This window comes from Otolemur garnettii, unplaced genomic scaffold (assembly GCF_000181295.1).
Source record: "Otolemur garnettii isolate 467f Iridium unplaced genomic scaffold, OtoGar3 scaffold00006, whole genome shotgun sequence".
Lineage (NCBI taxonomy): Eukaryota > Metazoa > Chordata > Mammalia > Primates > Galagidae > Otolemur > Otolemur garnettii.
Window position 1 is genome coordinate 23,979,601 of NW_003852401.1, and position 22,614 is coordinate 24,002,214.

The 22,614-nt window shown below is 41.6% G+C and overlaps 1 protein-coding gene across 2 annotated transcripts in view; it reads left to right on the forward strand.

Annotated features, from left to right (window-relative positions):
* PUM3 (pumilio RNA binding family member 3) overlaps positions 1-6,100 on the forward strand; it is a 44,800-nt gene extending 38,700 nt beyond the window's left edge. For both annotated transcript variants that reach the window (XM_012813957.2, XM_023508422.1), the window contains exons 17-18: positions 1,453-1,543; positions 4,786-6,100. In XM_012813957.2, coding sequence (XP_012669411.1) covers positions 1,453-1,543; positions 4,786-4,918 — 224 coding nt within the window. In that variant the 3' untranslated portion in view covers positions 4,919-6,100. The remainder of the gene's footprint in view (positions 1-1,452; positions 1,544-4,785) is intronic.
* Positions 6,101-22,614: the final 16,514 nt, after the last annotated feature.

A 22,614-nucleotide genomic window follows, 5' to 3' on the forward strand; every position in this document is an offset into this window, starting at 1 on the left:
TGATGTGTCTGTCCTTCTCATGTAGGGCCTGATGTGTCTGTCCTTCTCATGTAGAGCTTGATTGATGTGTCTTTCCTTCTCATGTAGGGCCCGATTGATGTATCTGGCCTTCTCATGTAGCACCACGTGAGTGTGTCTAGTTTGGGTTCAGCCGTTTTGATTATCAGTTATCTGTGTAACAAGCCACCTCTAAACTTAATAGTTTTCAAGATAATTATTGATCAGGGTTTGGGGATGCTTGCTCTGCTCTGCTTAGACTCATCTGGGGCTGCTCAGTGTGGGGCTGGAGTGTCCACATTTACAGTAGCTCACTCACATGGCCTCCAAATTGGTACTAGCTATTAGTTGCCATGAGCTGTTGGCTAGGACCCAACAGAATCACTTTCTATTCCTGGGCTGCTTTGGGTTTCCTCACAAGATGGTGGTGATTTTTAAGAGTTAAGCATCTCAAGAGAACAATGTAAATGCATAGTACTTTCGTGATTTCTCCTCAGAAGTAATTTAATGTCACTCTCACTATACATTCTTGGTCAAGTCAATCACAAAGGCTGACCTGGATTCCAAAGGAGAAGCTGTGAACTCCACCTATAAATGACAGAGGGGTGGTATTCTAGAGGGGGATGCAGGGCAGGAGATACTCTTGTGGTTACCTCTAGAGAATACACTTTGGCACACCAGCTGACTCTTTCTCATTGGCAGGTGCCATGAAAAGATGAATAGCCATTTGGATATCTCTGAATGAATATATAGTACATGCTGTTATACTTAGCTAAGATGTTCACCTTCAAGATACACTATCCCTACCTCCATCTGTACTAACCATCAGGATTTCTCTGTTGTCCAAGAGTTAGTTACACTTAGATGGCACACTGAGTAATGTAATAACAAGACCTTGGAATTAGAAGTATTAGGATAATATAAGATGATGTTTTTGATGTGTGGATATTTACGCATTGCGGAGAGAAATTGCCAGGTGTGAGCTGGAACAGTCATTCTTCACTCACTATTGATCATATGAACATAGTGTTGTATTCATGGCACCTTCTGGGTGAGCATTCCTCCATCAGGGAGAACTTTCATTTCACCCAAACACCAGGTGCCATTGTCAAGCATTTACTTCCTGAATATCTTTCAGGTCAAAGCTAAATCATTAAATATTGCAAAGAAATGCACACATAATCAAGTGAGCATTTTACAAGAATTCATTGTTTTTCTTGAGTAATTACTGATAAACATAACCTAGGTTGTGGATCAGAGTAAAAAGAAATGACTGTTCTATAAATGCATTGTATAAGCCTGCGTGGAAGTTTTAGTGTTAAGGGAAATGGGGTAAAAACTCTTTATTAACTTTTTTTATTAAAACATATTTGCAGGTTTAAGGGCAGTAGAAAAGGGGATTGGGAGTTTAAATTTTGGTATATGATGTTCACTAAGGTTTCCTCTATTTTATAGGTTGTTTTGCAAAAACACTTGTAGAGCATGTTGGTATGAAGAACCTCAAGTCCTGGGCCAGTGTAAATCGAGGTGCCATTATTCTTTCCAGGTATGTAGAGCGTGTGGCTTTCTCTTTGCAGGACGTGGGCATGTAAAAGATACTACTTCCTTCGTGTGCATTTCTCAGTTCTAGTATTTGTTCCTGGTAGTCTGGTATTATTGTCAGTCACTCGTGGTCTAGACAAGTATACCAAATATTAGAAAGCAAATGTAGCTCTTTCACTCCATCCTTAGGGGGTTTTACTTTTTTATTTTTTTTTTAAACAGAGCCTCATTCTGTCACCCTAGGTAGAGAGTACCATGGCATCATAGCACACAGGGTTCAGGTGATCCTCTTTCCTCATGCTCCCCAATAGCTGGGACTACAGGCGCCATCACCACGCCCAGCTAGTTTTTCTCTTTTTAGTAGAGATGGGGTCTCGCTGTAGCTCAGGCTGGTCTTAGTGAATTAGTTGTGTTCCTGTGAAAACTATGATTTTATTATTTTTTAAATCATGCTTGACTGTACTTGTAATTTTATTTCAATGCTTTCAAAGATTCTAAAAGTATTAGGCCAGGTGGTACTGTAACCCTAGCACTCTGGGAGACAGAGGGAGGTGGACTGCTTGAGCTTATGAGTTTGAGACCAGCAAGAGCAAAACCCCATCTCTAAAAATAGCCAGTGTTGTGGCAGGCACCTGTAGTCTCAGCTACTCTGGAGGCTAAGGCAAGCGGATCACTTGAGCTCCAGAGTTTGAGGTTGCTGTGAGCTGTGACGCCATGGCACTCTACTGGGGGTAACAAAGTAAGACTCTGTCTCAAAAATAAATAAATAAATAAATAGATAAATAAAGTATTGAAAAAACATTTACTGAAGTGTATGCAGATTGTTTATTTCTAACTCAAAATGAGAGAAAACCGATGATGTATGTATTGAGGCCCATCTTTTAGGAACTTAGTTGAATTTATAATTTATAGGTCATAGATATGTCCAGATATTCTGTACCCAGATGAAACCTTTCTGTTAGAAGCATTCATTTCATAGAAGATTTGTTGCTTTAAAGCAATCATTCTTGATTTTTTTTATCCCTGCTGTGTTACCAAGGTTTGGGAAAACAGATACCAAGCCTAGTTTCTATTTTCTACAATGTTTCATTTGCAACGTGCTGTGCAATTTAATCTGTGTGGTTTGTAAATACGTGCTGAGTGTTTCTTCAATATATCCTTTGATCTTGTACAAACATACACACAAGAGCATTCGTGTCTTCAGGTATACCAGTGTTTCCAAATATGTGGGTGTTACAGATAATTTTCTTCATTTCTCATTAAAATCAGTTAATTTTCCAGTTGATGTTAAACCGTCAGAATCCATTAGTTGAAACATGAGCTTTTTAGTTATGAATTTCTTTACCAGGCGTATTAATACCAACTGACACATTTTTTTTTCATTAGTCTCAATTAACTAGAAATTTCAGCAATGCCATGAAATTAATTTATAGAAATTGCTCATCAGTCAGCTCATCCAGCTCCTGTTGGATAACCTAACCTTCACCTCATGCAGTGAAGCCCCGAGGGAAAGCTCTTGGCCCCCTAATACTAACCTGCTTCAAACCTAAGATGGATAGTATAGGTTCATTATAAATTATTAGAATTGGGACAAGAGGTCATGGAATACGTATAGTTCTATTTGGAAGTTGAACTATATTTTGCCTTAATAATTAATACAGTAATCATTTTTGCTTGGTTTTTGAATAATGTACATGACTTATTTGGTATAATCCCCTGCTTGTTTATATTTTACCTAAAATTCATGATTTGCCAAACCTTTTAGCTGTAAATAAAAAAAACACTTTGGGTGAAAAGAGACAATCAGCTGTGCACATTATATCAGGTGAAAAATTACTCAGGGAAGCAGAATTTTCTAGCATTTAATGTCATTGGCTTTAGACAGACTGCCTGGGTTCCTGTCCCAGCTTACTGCATGGCTTAAGGAAAAATTATTCAGCTTGTTGGAGCCTTAATCTTCTCAGTTGTAAAACAAGATTAATAATAATCCTAAGGTTGTTAAAACTAGATTGCACAAGGCATATAAAATGCCTAGCATTCTGTCTAATATTTAGAATATGATCAGTGCACATTAAGATTATGCATTACGTAACTGTATTTAACCAAGGTGTATAAAATAAAAACATCTAATGAGTCACAAATCCATTAAAAGGATCCTTTATTTTTCTACTTTTTAAACTTTGCGGGTGGCCAGCTCCTGTCCCACAGGCAGGAGAAGGCTGCTCAGGGCTGGTAGCTTATCCCCCTCTTTGTTGACATGACGGAAGTTATTTGGCTCAGGGACTTTGGCAAATGCCAAGTAGTTTCTTTCTTGAATGTGTTTTAGAGGTCAGTATATCCATGTCCTGCAAAAGCGAGAGGCAAGCAGGAGATTCAGGCCTAGTTCTCTATGGCCAGGTGCCTGTCACCCAGTCCCCATATATAGAGAAGTGAGCCTACTGTCCCCAGTCTCCTGGGCTCCCTTCTCTTGTGACCAAGCACTCAGGCAAGGTGTCAGAAAGCAGAGGCCAGGGTTATTTTGTTTAAAGACTAACATTTATTGAGTGCTTCCTACTTATGAGGCCTTGGCTAGGTGCTTTAGCTACAAGATAATTTGAGCTGCAGTAGCCCTGTAAGGCAGAAAGTAGGTTCTCTTTTTAATCCCATTCTAAAGATCAGGAAACTGAGTCTTAGAGAATTTAAGTAGCATGGTCTTATTTGTACAGTTATTGAGTAGCAGAAGCAGGTTTCACCTCATGCAGTGAAGCCCCAAAGGAAAGCCCTTGGCCCCCTGTCAAAGTGTTAGAGCTATAGACTTCCATGGGGAGGCCACTGACTCTGCCCTCTCATGCACGCACTTCACCTCCCTGTGCCCTGTTCACGTGAGTTCATCCAGCCACTCAGTGAGCATTTCTTTACCATCTGCTCTATACACGTGGTGCCATGAAATGAAAGAAAAACCACACAGACCGCCCTTTCTAGCTTATAATCCCAATGGGGAAAGGAAGATGAAATACGTGAATAATTTTTAAGGCAGGATAAAAGTCAGTCCAAGACAGAGTGAAAGGAGGACCAACTCCATTCCAAACAGATAGGGGCTACTGGCCCTCAGCATCTAATGAATGAAAAAACAAAATGTGCATATGGTTACAAGATCTGTGTCACAGTTAATGAATTATTTTATACTATGAGGATAGGTAGGGTTTGCCAATGTTAGGGGTTTATATGAAATTTAAAGTTTGTTAATTTTTTTTCCTCTCTCTCCAGCCTTCTTCAGAGTTCTGACCCAGAAATTGCAAACAAAGTCAAAGCTGGACTAAAAAGCCTGGTTCCCACTCTGGAAAAAAACAAAAACACCAGCAAAGGCATAGAAACTCTACTTGAAAAACTGAGTGCATAGGTAGAAAAGAGTTAAACGCAGGATGGAATGCTTTTTCCTGTTCTCTGCCTTCCCAACACAGAAGAGAATGGCAGGGGTTCAGCAGCAGCAGAGAAGGGCTGGGGTCACCTCACTGGTAATGTGGGTGCTCGGTATATGTGTTTCTGCTTTTATAAGTATCTATTTATAAAGTTGTTTTTAAAAATGGTCTTTTTATTTAAATCTGTACTATCTCCTTTGCCATACCAAATAGCAAGAAATAAGAACGTGAAGCAGGCATGTGGAAGGTGTAGCAATCCTGTGTGGCAGGACCGCTAGAATGTAAAGTGTGGCTGAGTGAGTCAATTCGGGGAGAAGCCATCCTCAGTGAGCAGTCTGAGAAGGCTTCTTGGAGGAGGTGGGCCGTGAGAGGGTGTCCTGCTGAAGGAGGGTAGGATGTGGGAAAGAAGAGCCAAGGAGAGTCTTTGGTGGGAGCAGCAAGATGGAAAGTTAATGGTTTTGAACTGAACTTCAGGAAGCCGTAGGCCTTTGATGGGTACAGGGAGCAGGATACCCGGCAACCATAGCAGCTGCATTCCTAGCTGTCTTGTTGATTAGGTTCCATGTTAGATTCTGTTTGAAAGCCACTGAGGTAAGTCAGTTAAGCTGTGAGGGAAATGTGCTAAATGAATTTGGAGATCACTGTGGATTGCAGTGTTAAGGTCAGGGTTATTGGGGAAATCTCCCTGTGCTTGTTTGTGGACCTTCCAACTTAATAGTTCCTTGTGATGAGACTTTCTCAGGACGGTCCCTAAAGTTGTCAAGTCCTGTAGAGTTTAAGGAAGAAGATGCAAATTTGTTATGGCACAGAAATATGAATTTTAAAACTGTGGTTGGCTTTTAACAAAGCTTAGGAGGATTGGTAGCTCAGTGGGGCTCATGCAACCATGCCTATGAATATCTGGCTGCTTTCGGTGTAGAGCCTTGGTCCTTTCTCTAAGCAGTCTGATGTAACAGGACACCTACTTAGGTCTGTCACTGCCATTATACCTGCTGCAGCATTCACATACCTTTCCTGTGTAGACTGTAGAGTCCAGGACTACTCCCAACCTGAAAGCTACCGGGACTCCCCCTGTCATGGTATATTGGACCCTTCCCAAAAAGCAAAAGAGCTGATGCCTATAACTAATTCTTTTAGCATGGATTCTCCTCCCAACTGTCAGCCAGCTGGGTATAGGGTGTGGGTGGGAGAGCTGGGGGACACGAGGTGGGATGGGGAAGGGGAAATGGGGAAAAGGCAACACTAGAGCTTGCTTTTGTTTGACAAATCCATTCTAATTTGTGTTCTGCACATGAACGGTCTCGGGGGTGAGGGGAGGATCCTGCTATTTGTTCCCTCTTTGAAACTAAATCAATAAAATAAATTACCAGGCTTAGGTATTTTCTTTTGATTTGTTTATAGAAAATGTAGCATAAGAACTTTTATCACTATACCTTTCTTCTTTCTCTCTTCCCAGTACAATTGCATTGCTTGATGAATTAATGTATAGAGTTTACATTATTATTTCTATTTCAATACAGGGTGTCCCCAGAGTTGCCATACATAGGGAAGATTTACAAAATATTTGTTACAGAGTTTTACCAAAATAATCTCTGTGTTGGCCACCTCTTTGTAGACTTTTATAATGAATATTTTGTAAAAGAGGGTACATTTAGTTAGTTTCCCATTTTCCTTATGTATGGCAACTTTATGGGAGACTTTTGAGACATTCTGTATTGTGAACTACTAAATGAAGGAGTGAACGATCCTTACATTTCCTCCTCGACTTTATTTGTTCTGGAATTGGTCATTGTCTTGTTTATTTTCATTTGCTTAGTTTCTACATTTCTGTTAAGTTTTCCCACATTTTTCATCAGAATTTCTTAAACTCTTCTCTCACAGGCACTGTTAGGTTTATTTTCCTCTTTTTTCAGTCTGCAAAGGTGCCTGTGTTATTCTGATGCCTACTCAGACATCCTGGGTATAGTTCCGTGTTTCCCAAGCAGTGTCTTGAGTAGGTTGTAGATGTGCCTCACCCACGTGTGTCTTGTGCAGAAGAAAACAGGTAGGAGCCGACCTGGGGCCCTAGTCCTTAAGTCAGCAGTGGGACTCACCCGCGGGGGCTGCACTAGCCCTGGACTTCTGGCTATGTGAGATAACAAAACCCCATTTTTTTGTTTAGGTCATTTTAAACCAGATCTTCAGAAACGTGCAGCCAAAGTACATTAACCTGACTGTCTCCATATATTAATTTCCACGCTTTCCAGTACGTCATCAATGGGCGTTCCCATGTACTCCTAGAGATGCCCTTGGCTGTGTGGATGCCCTGAAGAACTGCATCCATCACTGGGTCATCCTGAGCCTTCTTCATTCCTCTCCTGAGGAGAAGCCAGTTTCTCAGGTCCCGCGCATTTCTCTTCCTTGTTTAACACCCTTTCTCCCTGGGGCAACCTCTGCTAGCTTCCTTGGAAAGAGCGCACATGAGGTAAAATCATGAAGACCTTGCATGTCTGAATGTCTTTATTCTGCTCTCCCCACAGCTGTCTAGTTCAGCTTAATGTACGATTCTAGTTTTTTGTTTGTTTGTTTGTTTGTTTGCAGTTTTTGGCTAGGGCCAGGTTTGAACCAGCCACCTCCAGCATATGGAGCCGGCGCCCTACTCCTTTGAGCCACAGGTGCCGCCCCTAATTCTAGTTTTTAAAATTAATTTTTAATTCAGAATTTGAAGGTGTTGATCAGTATTGTCTTTAGATTGTAGAATTGCAGTGGAAGCCCAATGCCATCCTTATTCTCAATCTTTCTATGTGGCCCCTTGCAGGAGGGAAGGGCCTTTGTTGCAAATTTATAGCATTTTTAAATCACTGGCCTCTCATATTTCAGCATCATGTGAATGGGTGTGTGTCATGGATGTCTGCTTCTCATTCTTTATGCAGAGAGCTTGGGGAACCATATCAGTCAGGAAAGCCAAGCCCTTCCACCCTGGGAGATGTTTTTGTGTTTTTCTTCTGATTGTTTTTCAGACCTCTTCCTCCTGTTGTCTTCATTCTTTCTCTTTGGAACCTCTGTTACTCAGATTTTGAGTGCTGGTTTGATCCTCTAATCTTTCCCTTCTGTATTGTATTTCTTTGGCTTTTTGCTTGGTGTTCTGGTTGAGATTATTTTCTCCACGTTCTCTGACACCCTTTCCACTAAAGTGTCCTTTTCTTATTTCTTAGATGTAATATCTCTTATGTCTCTGTATATGTTGTATTTTATGGTTGGTTGGTTGTTCATTTTGTGTTACTTCGTTTCTTTGCTCTTTCTGTCTTTTCTGGTCTCTCTAATGGAGGCCTCCTAGAGGTCTTTGGCTATCTTACTTAGGACACTTAAAACCAATGAGGAAGGGACAGTTGCTTCCTGTCCTCTACTGTTGACTCTGTTTACTGTACCGGTGATTAGCTGCGGCTCCTGCTGTTTCTTGGGGCTTTCCAGATGTCAGTATCCATAGGCCTTCATCTAGGACAGCAGTTCTCAACCTGTGGGTTGTGACCCACAGGAACTATATTAGAGGGCCACAGCATTAGGAAGGTTGAGAACCCCAGATGTAGGAGAAATCCACCTGCAGTCAGTGTTTGGTTACTCATCACCCAGTGTGCGCATTTTAGTTAACCCACCTGTTTTCAGTACTGTGCCTTTGCCTCGAGCCCCATCATATCTGGGGCCTCTTAGTCTTGAAAAATTGAACTAGCTTAAGTCCACAAAATACACTGTCAGCCTCCTGCTCAGATGGGCAGTAGCAGAGTCAAGCAGTTTGGGCCAATCCCCCGTTTTCCATCCCAGCCCCCACCCCAGCCTTCCCCAGTGCCTGGTACTTCTCGCTGCAGGGATTTCCTGGTGTATCATGGTGAGAATCGACTTGTTTCTCTGCACGCGCCGGTGTACGGCTTCCTCCACTTTGCTGCTCGGTCCACAGCTTCCTTTTCTTCCAGATGTTTGTCGCTGTTATTTTCCCCCTGATAACTTCTCTCCTCTTTTCTTTCTTCCTGTGAGTTTCTACCATTTTTATTGTTTTATATTATTCTTTCTGAAAGAAATAGAGATAAACTAAACAATATACCATTTTTAAGCAGAAACCCACACGTGGCTTTAAGCCAACTAAAAATAACCTATTTGGCTTCAGGGAGGGGTTCGGCCCCCAAATATGGGATTTAAGAAAGTCATTAATTTGAAAATTCAGCTTATGGTAATTTTCAGTTTGCATCGGCCCCATGCTTTCCCCAGGGATCAGATGTTGTCTAGAGGGAAGGAGGACTCCATTTTCTGTGTAAGTCTGGTTTAATAAACATTTACATCATAGAATGAAGACCTTTTAGAGGAAATGGTTTCCTATATGACCAAACACAAAGGGGCAGCTCTTGAAAATATGAGGTGACACTTCTGTTTCTATTTTTGGATAAATTTTGAAAAGGTCACATTTCAATCATAGCAGATTAATCACTTTTAAGAATAAGTCTTGTGAAGATTAGGACATGTGTATTTAGAATAATGGTCAAGAGAACACAAGGTCTCAGAGCAGCAGCAGTTCTTACAGAGCCACTAATCAAACTGTCTCTAGACTAAAACTAATGAACTAAACAAACATAAAAATTTGCCACTTGAGCTCTTTTCTCACCTCTGATACTGCTCAATCTAAGGAAACTGAGTTTATAATCACCATTTCTAAGTTTAAAAACACCACTACTTAAGTACCCTAAATCCCCTTTTTTGCAAGAGAATTCTAAGATTTTTCAGTTGAACAGCCTTAACCAAGAGGAGTAATATGCCCTTGGATTGTGTGTTTTTGATGAATAATAACTAAATGATTGCATGTTTCTGCCCAAAACAGTGCCTTGGAAGATAACTAGATGCTTCTACTCCTGTCCATGTAATGGATGGTGTTTGGAATCTTATACCAACATGTTTTAGCCAGTTTCTAAACGTGGATTCATGCCCACTGCTAATGTAAGTGGACAAATCAGGCGGCAAAAGTGTGGGAATGAGAAATTTTGCTCCATGCTCTCTTGTTCTTAGGGAGTTAATTGTATCTCAGGAAGAAATGATTAGCTCTTAGTTGTGCCTGATACATAACGGAACATGAGAAGTCTGGTAGGATCATGAGAATCATCTGACTTTGAGCCCTTGATGACCACAATGAAGCATAATGAATAATATAGGTATTTGCAATGCCTTCCAGATGCTTGGAACCAGACTTTCCTTTTAGACTGAAATTCTTTTGCATTTTCAACTTGATCTTATTGATACACCTGCCAGTAAAGATGTACTGACTTGGCGTTGCTACATTCACCAGTAGGCAGTGATAGAAAAGGCGTGGGTCTTTTTTTTTTTTTTTTTCCTTCACTCTGTTGCCCTCAGTAGAGTGCTATGGTGTCATAGCTCACAGCAACTTCAGACTCTTGGGCTCAAGTGATTCTCTTGCCTTAGCCTCCCACATAGCTGGGACTATAGGCACCCACCACAACATCCAGCTATTTTTAGAGACGGGGGTCTCACTCTAGCTCAGGCTAGTCTCAAACTCCTGAGCTTAAGCAATGCACCTGTCTCGGCCTCCCAGAGTGCTGGGATTACAGGCACGAGCCACCGCACCCAGCCCAGAAGCTTGGATCTTAGAAGAGCTGTGTAACAAACAGCAGGAAAACATTTTTAAGGAAGCAGGATGGGGGTTTTGTTTTTCTGACCATATCAACTATTTGGCTCCATTTGTACGTTTCAGTATCTTAAGTCTAATTCTGAATGTAGATCTCTTGGTAATAACCTGGTGGACATAACTCTTTTATCTGGCCGGCACCTCTCTGGGCAACCTCCACCCCAAACATCTCAGTCATCTTTTTAGAGTGGGTAGAATCCTTATGATGTGCCTCAGCCAGGGGCACACAGGTCAGTCCCCCAAATCACAACACTGCATTCCCTACACCATGGCAAGCAGTTAGCGGATGAAGTGCTGATCTGATGCTCCTTATCCTACTGTGGGGCTACATCAGTGTTTTCAACCTTTTTTATTTCAGCACACTTGAACCTATAGTCAAACTTCAGCACACTTTAATTATGTTGATCAAAAAAAAAAAAAAGAGGAAAAGGATATACTTACTGTGCTTCGAACTTCTTTCAAAAATAATTAATGACCTTTACAATTTTTTGAGGCATATCTAAGATTCTGTCACGGCACACCACTTGAAAACCACAGGTCAACACAATTATAAGAGGGACTTTACCTAACAAACGCAATCAGTGTAACCTAATTCTTTGTACCCTCAACAAATCCAAAACAATAAAAAAAAAAAGTCACTGATCTCCGTGATTGGGTCATAGCCTCATGGTAGTTGAGGAGTGTACTGAATGTGGATCCCTTTTGCAGGCTCGTTGTGACTTTCACAATGTTGTCAAATCCTAAGTTGAACCATTGTAAGTCAGGGACTATCTGTATTCTTATTAATAAATAGCATCAGATCAGGGTCTGGCATAAGACCAGAACTACAGCACTTTCAAGAGTCCTAGGGCTTCTGGGAGAAAAATCTTTAAGATGCTCTCCCTTTTCCCGGGAACTCAGACTCTGTAAACCATAGCCTGGAGCTGCCTGCCTACATAATACTATAGTTCATCAATTTAAAAAATGTGCTTGTTTTTCACGTTTTAGCAGATCTTTCTGTTTGTAACTTATAGTCAGTGGCATATTAGCATGATCACTGTTTAATAGGCAGGTTTTTTTTCTTAGTAGTAGATAAAATAATGGTAGAATCAAAGCGTGTTCGTTGCTAAGATGACAGTTCTTTCCCTCTCAATTGTGTCCCAGTCTCTACAGAAGCCTGGTTAGGTTTTCACTCCTCTTAAAAGTTTTCTTTACTGTTGGGCCTTCCTTAGAGGTGAGCAGGGTTAGGATGAGGCACCTGCTACATACCTGCACCCAGATGTCACCCATTTGGAAAATGAAGATCAGGTAAAATCAGGCAATGCAGGATTACAGCTGGGGGCACAGGCTGGCACCACATTGTGATTTGAAGCCTGGCTCTCTAGGGCGATGATCTGGGTAAGTCACATAACCTCTCAGCTTTAGTGTCCTCATTCATAAAATGAAGATAATCACACTTCACTGTGTCTCTGAGAGGACTGAGTCGCCATCCTTGAGCTGTTTCCCATGGAGCATTTCAGAGGCCCATGCTCCACACGCAGAGTGTACCTATAAACAGTGGTACTTACATTATTGGCTATGAGGTCACGTAGAAACTTCCACACGTTAATTACCACTTTTAAACAGATCATTTAAGATTTTAAACATGAGCTGTGTGCATTGGCAGCAGTAGTCAGACAGGAGCCTTCATTCCCCTTGCAGCCTTGCCTGGGCTGGAACTGGGTTTGTGCTGTCACATCTGTGGGCTGGTTTAGGAAGAAGCAGGTGAAAGCAGCTGAGCCCAAAGGAGTTCCTTTTAAAATACAAGTGACCCTGGGAGAAGGAGTCGCACCTTCAGCTGCTGCCTATCATGAACACCTTCCTGGGAAGTCAGTGACTAGCTTAGGTTGGATGGCTAAAAGTTAGCAAGGGAGTTTGTTTCCTTTGGGTTGGAGAAGGGCAAATTGTGCTCCCTCATCTGCCTGGGTAGGCGTAGACACAGCAGAGAAGTGGGGGCTTCCAGTTGTACGGTGGTCTTGGCATCCAGAGATGGAGGTTGTGTCGGCGCCAGGAGGCAGAGTGGGCTAACTCCAGGTGATTATAAATAAAATGACCTTGCACTTACCTTGTTGGAGGAAAATTTGGGCACTGTTTGAGTGCCCCTTGGTCCTTAGTATCCCCATCTAAAAAACCAAGCCACCTGCTTCCTGTTCCCTCCATTACAAAGGATTTTTTAAACCAGAAGATTCTCTACAATGTGAGGGGTTGCTGCGGGCATCACAGTGGGAAAATCCAAGTTTGCAGCTTGGCCCTGGGTGTGACCATCCATGTGGGCAAGTCACAATATTGAGGAACCTCCATTATCTTATTACAAAAATAGGAATAGTACCTGAAAATCTCAGTGAGGCTGAGTCAGAATCAAATAAGAATATATATGAAGGTCTCCTGCAAAGCTTTGTAAGTGGTTTTTTATTTTGTTTTGTTTGAAACAGAGTTTCACTTTGTTACTCTGGCAGAGTGCTGTGATGTCACAGCTCACAGCAACCTCAAACTCTTTGAGCTCAAGCGATCCTCTTGCCACAGCCTCCCAGTAGCTGGGACTACAGGTGCCTGCCACAACACCTGGCTGCTTTTAGAGATGGGGGTCTTGCTCTTGCTCAGACTGGTCTTAAACTCCTGAGCTTAAGCAATCTCCCCACCTCGGCCTCTGAAAGTGCTGGGATTATAGGCCCCGCTCAGCTTTGTAAGTGTTTTTGATTTCCTGGATAGATTAGACATTCTTTGCCTGTTTGGTTCCTAAGTCACAGGGTTATTACAGTTTACAGATTAAAAAGAAAAAATACCACCACACACACACAGTCTGTTAAGTTAAAATTATGAAAACCTAGAAATAAGGCAAAAAAATTTCCCCGATTCAAGGAGCATTGTGTGCAAACCCACGGGACTATCTGACTTTCTGGGAGCAGGGGTGACTTGGTTTGATATACTGTTCTATTAATTAAGGCCTGGACTCTGGAAAAAAGAATAACATGTAGAATATCAGTAATTGTAAATGACTTCTGTCTAATCATAGAGACAACTCCAAGGGTTAGTTTTCTTGCCCTATGGAATATTAACTGGTATTACCTTAAGCTTGCTGTCTTATTCCAGTAGTCTTCCTTTCCTTGAAAAAATATGTATATTTTTATGTGAATCTCATTTCTGTCTACTAAATCTTCCTTTCAAGATCTGGTAGTTTTACTATCCTGTCTTCTCATTATTGAGTTACATAAATCTTTGATACATTATATATTTGTATAAGAATCCTGTTTTTTCAGTGTTCTAAAAATAGTTTTGGCATTAAAAAGTAACTTTGTTGTTTCTGTATTATACTTTAGGAGTGTTATTTACAACTTTTGGTAAGTACAACAGAATCTGGGAGATTTAGTCATTCCTTCTAAACGGAATTAACAGCCAGTCCATGCCCATGTCCGAGGGAGGAGAACCAAATGGTTCCCAGTTTGCTGTCAGCTGCAGTCATGATGTGACTATTCTGGAAAGCTACTCTGTTACATTCAGATTGCGTTGTAGGTTTAAGTTTGTTTTAAAGAAAGCTTTAGAGATTTACAATTTTAGTTACTGAATAACATGAAAGCTTCTTACCAGCTTGAGATTTTTCAAGTGAAATTTTATAATTGAAGAAAGCTAGGGAACGATAGAAGAGCTTCTTTCTAATTAGAAGACCTAAATCAGGTAGTTTTGCCTATAAACAACTTTAGTATTTCTCAACTCAAGAAAAGCTGTGAAAGAAAAAGCAGATGACATGGTGGGAAAGTTTCCTGCAAGACTTAGAGGGGCAAAAAGTGAAGTGATACTAAAATGAAAATGAGCAGCAAGTTAAAATATCTCCCTAGAGAAGTTTCTTAAGGCAAAGTCCTGCCAAGACCAGAAGCATAGTCGGAAAAAAAGACATGAAATTCCAGTAAGTGGGGAGGATCAAGTTTGTAGCACATATTTAAGTCAGCAATAAAAATCAAAGAAAAGAAAATAGCTACGGACCTACGTGTAATATTTCTTCATATCTTTTTACATATATGTACAATAAGGTAGCTTCTCTCTCTATGCAACTTTTAAATATGCAGTATTTTATATCCCAGTGACCCCGAGGATTCCTATTCTGTTCCCCTCAAGGGTGCACATGCTGCCCACTGGTTCCAGTCTCTGCCGCTGTCCATCTCCTGGATATGCCAGAGACTTGGCTAATGATACAGGGTAAACAGAGAGAAAAAGGGCCAGCAGTTCTGGAGAATGACCCAGTGACTCAAGCTGAAGGACTCATAGCCTTTTTCTACCAGGGCTGCACTGGGGGAAAGATTTTTCTAACTTTTCATACAGATGTGGATAATATGTTGTTGTTTAAATCTTTTGTAGTACAAATACATTTAGAATAAGGTGAGAGCTTGATAAAAGGTTTTTGAAGGCTGGCCTAGAAGTCAAAGATGATGGTATAGTGAGAAGACCTAGTTGTAGGCCCTGCCCTGCCAGTAACTGCATAGTGACCTAGGCTGAACTATTTAAACTTTCTGGGTCTTTGATCTCTTCTACACAGGAAGTGAGGCTTAACATAGACCTGGTAGCTATGGGTTCTTCATAGCCCTGGGGTACCCCCAGATACCTGAAGAGCTGCAGTGGGCAGGAACAAGCTGGGCTGTCCACCTAACCACACAAGCTCCAACCAGAGCAGCCCCAATTACATCTGTTTGGCAATTTAGATTCTCCCTTAAGAAAACATTATTCAGTTACGAATACAAAATTAGGTAGTGAACTTTGGATTACCTAGCAAGCTAGGGGCTAGCTGTGATGCTTACGCCTCATCATCTGAATATAGTATATTCTGATTTGGGGGAAGACTGCCTTTTGTTTGTTTGCTCTTAAAACAATGATAGAAAACCACTGATCAGTGCCATCTCAGGGTTCCTTCTATATGAAAAAGTTCATAATTTTGTGATTACAGTGACCTGCATGGCATCCTTGGTGTCACCAACACACTGTACAGGAGAGGAAGCAGTAGGCTGCAGGCAGGTTTCCTGTGAAGCTGATGGGGCTTAAGCCTCACAGCCAACCCCTAGCTTGCTAGGTAGTCCAAAGGCCACTCCCTAATTTTGTGTTCATAATTGAGCAATATTTTCCTGAAGTGGGAATCTAAACTGTAAAAGCTGCAGGCCCTCCAAACTCTGGATTCTCCCTAGCATTAGCTCCACGCTTCTAATGTACACATACCACTGCCCACCTGTCCTAGGTGACCTGAAAATGCAGTGTTTGGACTGACCAACCATTTGGACTGGGGTGGGGATTGCTTTGCAAGCTCAACCTTATTAAGTGATGGCAAAACCAAAGTTATATTATTCCTGCTAATGAGGAATGAATATGAAATACCAGTTATTATTTTTCATTTCCTCCAGCAACACTTGTGGGAGAGTAGCATGACTTAGAGGCCAAGAATGCATGCCCTGCAGATAAACTGGGTTGGGATTCTGCTCCAGCACTTCCGAGATATGTGACATCGGGCACATTAAACAACCTCTCCAAGCCCTAATTTTCTCATTATGAAATGAGAACAATTCCCCATAGAATTGGAAAGGTTAAATAAGATACTATCACATGCTGAATTTAGCACAGTGCCTGGACACAAAAAGCCTTCATAAGTTTTGATTTTCCTTATTTCCATTGTTGAATGACTAGTCACTGCACAAACAACTAGTTTACTATCTCAGTTCCTCAGAAACAGAACCTCAGTTTTTAGTTGGGTGGCTATGTGTCCAGCTAACAGATAAGATTTTCCAGCTTTCTTCACAGAAAAGTGGTTTTTTGCCAATGAGGTGTAAGAAGGTGTCTTGTGCTCAGATAGAGAAGTTGTGTTAAAGGAGAGTGGGTGCCTTTCTCTGGGATTTCCTCTCTCCTACTCCTTTGAAGTTGGATGTGATGGCTGGAACGCCAGCAGCCATATTGGATTATGCAGACCAGTTTTGTACCCCAGAGGGGTGAAGGAGTGATGAGCAGAGGAGAGTACACTTCCCTGATATACTAGTCTTGGACTGCCCAGCTGTCAAATTCTTTCATGACAGTGGTTCTTGAATCTCCTGGAAGGCTTGTTAAAACAGATTTCTCCACCATAATCCCTAGGTGTCTTACTTTAGTAGGTCTGGTTTGGAGCCCAAAAGTTTACATTTCTAGCAAGTTCCCAAGTGGTATAGATAGTGCTGGTCCAAGAACCATATTAGGAAAGACAAAATCTTATGTGTTAGAGAAATAATAAGCCACTAATATTTGGGGCTGGGCTGTTCCGTTATTCAATAAGTCTAATACCTTATTTACATTTTGTAACTCACTCTCCTTATTCTGGTAAGTAACAAAGAGCAGCAAAATGGTTAAAATGCCTCTCACACGGAAGCAGAAGGATAGGGTGAATTACAGATTGAATTGTTACACTATTCACTAAGTGACTACTGAGTACCTGCTATGTGTTAGGACTATTCAGACATAACTGAGATGTGGACCATGGTTTAAAGCAATTAGCACCTAGCTGACATTCAGATGAGTTAGACTTATTATAACCAGTGTCTGCAAGGGAGTGGTGAAGTAAGCCCTGGGTTTCCCATCACTCATTCTGGGAATGGTGAGGGGCATAGGGCTGAAGTGGTCCTTAGGGACCATCCACAGCTGTAGTTATTAATAACACCTATACATTGGAATCACCTGAGGAGCTTTGAAATGCTCATGCCATGGCCAGCCACAGTGGTTCACGCCTGTATCCTAGCACTCTGGAAGGCCAAGGCTGGAGGACTGCGTGAGCTCAGCAGGAGTGAAACCCTGTCTCTACTAAAAATACAAAACGCAGCCAGGCATTGTGGCATGTGGAGGCTGGGGTACCCTTGCATCCAGGAGTTTGAGGTTGCTGTGAGCTCTGCTGACACCAGTGCACTCTACCCAGGGCAACAGAGCAAAACTGTCTCAAAAACAAAACAAAACAAAATTATTCATGTTTCGGTCCCTGCCTCCAGGGATTCTTGTTTAATTGATTTGGGATGAGGAATTGGATTGCTTTAAGTTCCCTAGGTGATTCTAATGTGTAGCAAGGTTGAAAACCACTGATGTAACCCAACCCAGAGAGGTGAAGTGAGTGCCCCAAGGTACCTGGCAGGGAAGGTCAGAGGCAGGTCTGCTGTCCAGTCAAGCGCTCTTCAGATGCCTGGCTGGCCGGCTAAACCTGCCCGAGGCTAGTGCCCTGCCAGGTTAATTCCCCTCACCCAAAATTGTCGATGGCGTAAGCACGCATCTGTTCCCAACTCAGTGCCAGAGCTCGCTGCACACCTCATCACTTTCCCTGACAAGATTTTCCTTGGTGACAGGGAAACAGATCATTTTAATTAGCATTAGATAATGAATTTAAATGGCATTGCAGCAATTCTAAAATCTCCCTTAACTGCCCTAAATAACATCATGCCACGAGGTACTCTAGTGGGATTTATAGTTGAGAAGTAGCTGTGGTAAGAACACAGCGGAGCAGGTGCCTTATGTGTGATTATTTCCCTGCCTGGCTTTTCTTTGAACCTACAGTTGGGTTAGAACCAGACCATCAGAGCTGCAGGGACCTAGATGTTACCTGGTGTCCTGTCCCTTATCTGTGCATATCTCCTCGTCCACCTATCCCCAGATATGACTTTGACCTTGCTGGTAACAGGGTTTCTTCTCTGTCTCCCGAGGAGCCTCCTCCACTCAGAAAGTCCTTCCTTGGCTTCCTTGACCAGCTGAGAAGGTCCCCCTGTAACTTGCACCTTTGTTCCCAGTTCTGCTCTCTGGGAATTCACTCTCTGCCCTTCTGTGCCAAGGGAACAGGGCAGCATCTCTGGGCCATCGTAAGGGATGTGAATAGATGTTGTGTTCGGGATGAATGCTGCTGCTGTTAGGCCTCTGCTTCGAGGGGCTGGGAACATAATGCATTGTCCTCATGGCCCTGAAAGACCTTGCAAGTAGCTTTCCCCTCCCCCTACATTTCTGTGGGTATTTTCAATTCACATTTCTCTGAAAGAAAAGAAAGAAAAAGAAAAATCTTGGCAACCTTTAAGCCATTAGACTGTGGGCATGCTCATCTTGTTATTGTGGGGTCAGTGTCTCCCAGGCAGAACCCTGATTTAGAGAGGGGGGCTCTGCCTTGGCTTCCTAACTGGCTTCACTGACTGCACTGTGGACAAGATGTTCCATAGCTAGAACTTTATGTAACACAAAATCGCATGGGCCAAAGAGTCCTATATTCCAGTTTGCTTGCATCTTTTGAACATAAGTTTCTTAAAGTTAGATAGTGGGAGAGACAGTTACCTAATAGATTTTTTGTGGACCAAGATAAAATTATTAATTTTGTTTGGTTCTTTAAAATAAATAAAATTTTGTAGTTACTAGGCTCTTTGGAGGTATTATACCATCATATCCTATATTTCCTTAACTTAGAATGTGTTCTAACACTTAACTGGTATGGTGTCAAACAATTTTAATGCTAATCACCCAAAGTTGGTGTCATACTCTGGGTTTTCTTTTTTATTTGTTTGTTTTTATTTTTTGAGATTAGGTCTTGCTCTGTCACCCGGGCTGGAGTGCGGTGGTGCAGTAAGCTCACTACAGCCTCCAACTCCTGGACTCAAGGGATCCTCCTGCCTCGACCTCCCCAGTAGCTAGCACTGTAGGTGTGCACCACCACCTTGGCTACCAGGTCTCAGGCTTAAGGGCATGGTCACCAGTAAGACTGTCTTTCAGATGTCAGCCACATTTCAGGGGGCCTTAGGCTACAAATGCCTCTGACCACTAGGTACATATTTGGAGATTCCCACAATACACACAGGTTTGATAATTCACTAGAACAACTCACAAAACTCAGGAAAGCATCATACTCACAATTTTGTAAAGGACACAGATCAGAACCAACCAAATAAGGAAATAACTTGGGAGAGGTCCAAGAGGGTCCTGAATACAGAGCTTCTATGCCTTCTTTCTGGAGAGCCAGAGTACATCACCCTCTTGTATATTGATAGGTGCACCAGCAAGAGAGCTCCACTCAGCTCAGTGTTCTGAGTTTTTATTAGGGTGTCATTATGCAGGCATGACTGAATCATTGACCATGAGACTGGATTCAATATCCAGCCCTTCCCCCCTCCCTGGAGATAGGCTGGCTCAAAGTCTCAATCCTCTCATCATGTAGTTGGTCTTTCTAGTGACCAGCCCACATCCTAAATTATTTCATCTCTTACTATAAACTCAACTACAATCCAAAAGGCTCATGAATAACAAAGACACTTCTATTAATTGGGAAATTCCAAGGATTTATTAGAGTCTCCCAGTTCATCCAAGGAACCAAGGGCAAAAGCTAGTTAAATTCTTTATTTTACAATAGAATGATTCAACCAAACGTGTTAGCCGGGTAGTAGGAGGAAAGAGCGAGGTGCTGTCAGCAGCGTACTGATTATTCCACCCCGTGAGTATGTGCCCCAAAGTGCAGGAGTGAATGCAAATAGGAGACTTGAATTGGTTACTTTATTTTATCCCTACAGATCTACAAAACATTGCACAAGGGTTTGTTTTCTATCTCACAGGATTTTGTGCTGTCAGTGTTTAAGTGTTTCTTTGTTATATTGTGCATTATTAAATATTAAGTATATATTCTATATACATATGTAAATAGAATAAAGTTATGCATATATAATATTTAATGTGTATATAATGCGTGTGTGTATATATATATATACACACACACATATACATATATATCTCACATGCCCCAGAACCACAATCTATACCACCTTTCAGTTTTCAAGACAATTTTGGCTGTATGTAACTTTCACCTTGCCTGACATTAGAGCCTTATTTCCATGTAAAATGCTATTGCATTCTGCCGTATCCCAAACAGACTCTTCTATAGCCTTCTGCAAGTTTGGTTATCCAAACCCCGTTTGAATATTTCTGGTGACAGGGAGCTCCCATCCCATTGTTGGGCGGCACTGCTTGTTAGAGAGTAGTTTATTATCTTGAACCCCTAATTATGTGCCTCTACACTCTAGAACAGCAGTTCTCAACCTCTGGGTCACAACCCCTTTGTAACAATGAAAATACATCCTGCATATCAGATATTTACATTACGATTCATAACAGTGGCAAAATTACAGTTATGAAGTAGCAACAAAAATAATTTTATGGTTGGGGGTCACCACAACATGAGGAACTGTATTAAAGGGTTATGGCATTAGGAGGCATTAGGAAGGTTGAGAACCACTGCTCTAGAATCATGTGAAGGACACGCTCTGTTAGAAGTCAAGTCTTTTAGTATTTGAAGACAGCGATCCTATATCCTCTTTGGTCTTCTTTTCTCTAAAACAAGCATTCCTTGGTTTCGTTAACCATTCCTTGTAAATTTCTCTACATTTGTGGTTTTAGGACAACCTCGTTTTAGGTCCACCTTCCCTTGGATGTTAAATATCCCTAGTAAAGTCCGTTGTCACCAACTGAATACAGTACTCTTAGAGTGGTTAAACAGTGATAACACAGCTGTTACATTGCTCAGTTGGATATTTATGTTTGTTAATTCAGTCATTCTAAGATTGTACTCTTTAAAGGTGAATTACTATTCCTCAGTCTTTTTCACAAATCAAGTAAATGCACGTGTTGTTCTTGAACATCCAATATCTATTCCTCTTTCTCCCGATAACTGCATCATGATATTTCTTTGGCCAGCATTTCCCTACCGTCAGTCTCTGTAGCCAGAAATGGGAGCAAAGCTCAGGACTAAACGATGAAGAGTGTTCCATTCCCTCCCCAAAGCGGCTGGACCTTTTACTTAAACTGTTGGAAAGGGGCTTACTTCCCGCTGTAGTTGCAAGGCAGTTGTGATGAAAAGCCTTGAGTTACTCCTGAATGTAGCAACCAGGGAGAGATATCAAGTCTTTGTGTCTTCACTTGAGCCCAGCTTCCAACTGTGAGTGTACCCAGCTTTTACCTACACGTTTCAGTTTGTTGAAAAGAAAACCGATCAACTTAGAAAAATGTTAAAGTTTTATTGTCATACAATGAGAGAAAGTACACATCATGATCCAGAGACTTCAAACTGAATGTAGTTAAGTTCAGCTCACAGCAGTTACAGCACAGCTTACAAAGCTCGAATGAGGAAGTTCTTTGTTCCTTTTCATGACTGGCTACTTGAAACTTAAATTTCTCTTAGGGTAGCAATACTCCATAAGCTTACTTGTTTGTAACCAGTTGGCTAGGAATTATAAGGTCATAGTGACCTAGGAAAGTTTGACTTGTGTTGATGGTTATTCCTAGTATTTCAGAGAAATGAAGACAATTCTAAGTGCTATTTATGTGGCTATGATGTTTGTTCTAGGGATATATTCAAACTGGAGCCTCTAAAAAGTATACCTTTAGCAGTTTCCCCCCTTGGGTCCTTCAGTTGAACTGAGTGTGACAAACTTTTTTTTTTTTTTAAAGAATACTTTATTATTATTATTATTATATATTTTTTGGCCAGGGCTGGGTTTGAACCCACCACCTCCAGGATATGGAGTTAGTACCCTACCCCTTTGAGGCACAGGCACCACCCAACTTTTTTTTTTTTTTGAGACAGAGTCTAATTTTGTCACCCTCAGTAGGGTGCTGGAGTGTCACAGCTCACAGCAACCTCAAATTCTTGCTCTTAAGGCATCCTGTTGCCTCAGTCTCCCAAGTAGCTAGAACTACAGGCACCCATCACGACACCTGGCTATTTTTAGAGGCAAGGTCTTCCTCTGACGCCGCAGGCTCGTCTCAAACCTGTGAGCTCAGGCAATCTACCCACCTCAGCCTCCCAAATGCTGGAATGACAGTCCTGAGCCGCTGGGCCTGGCCTATTACCTTATCTTGATGAAAATGTATATTTTCCTCCCAGAATTAGCACTAAAATGTCACTTGTGAGGACCAGATATCAGGCCTGTGTTCCCTGATTTTTTGTTCCAAGGGTGAAGGAATGGTTACTAGTACCAAGACATTAGAACAAATGAG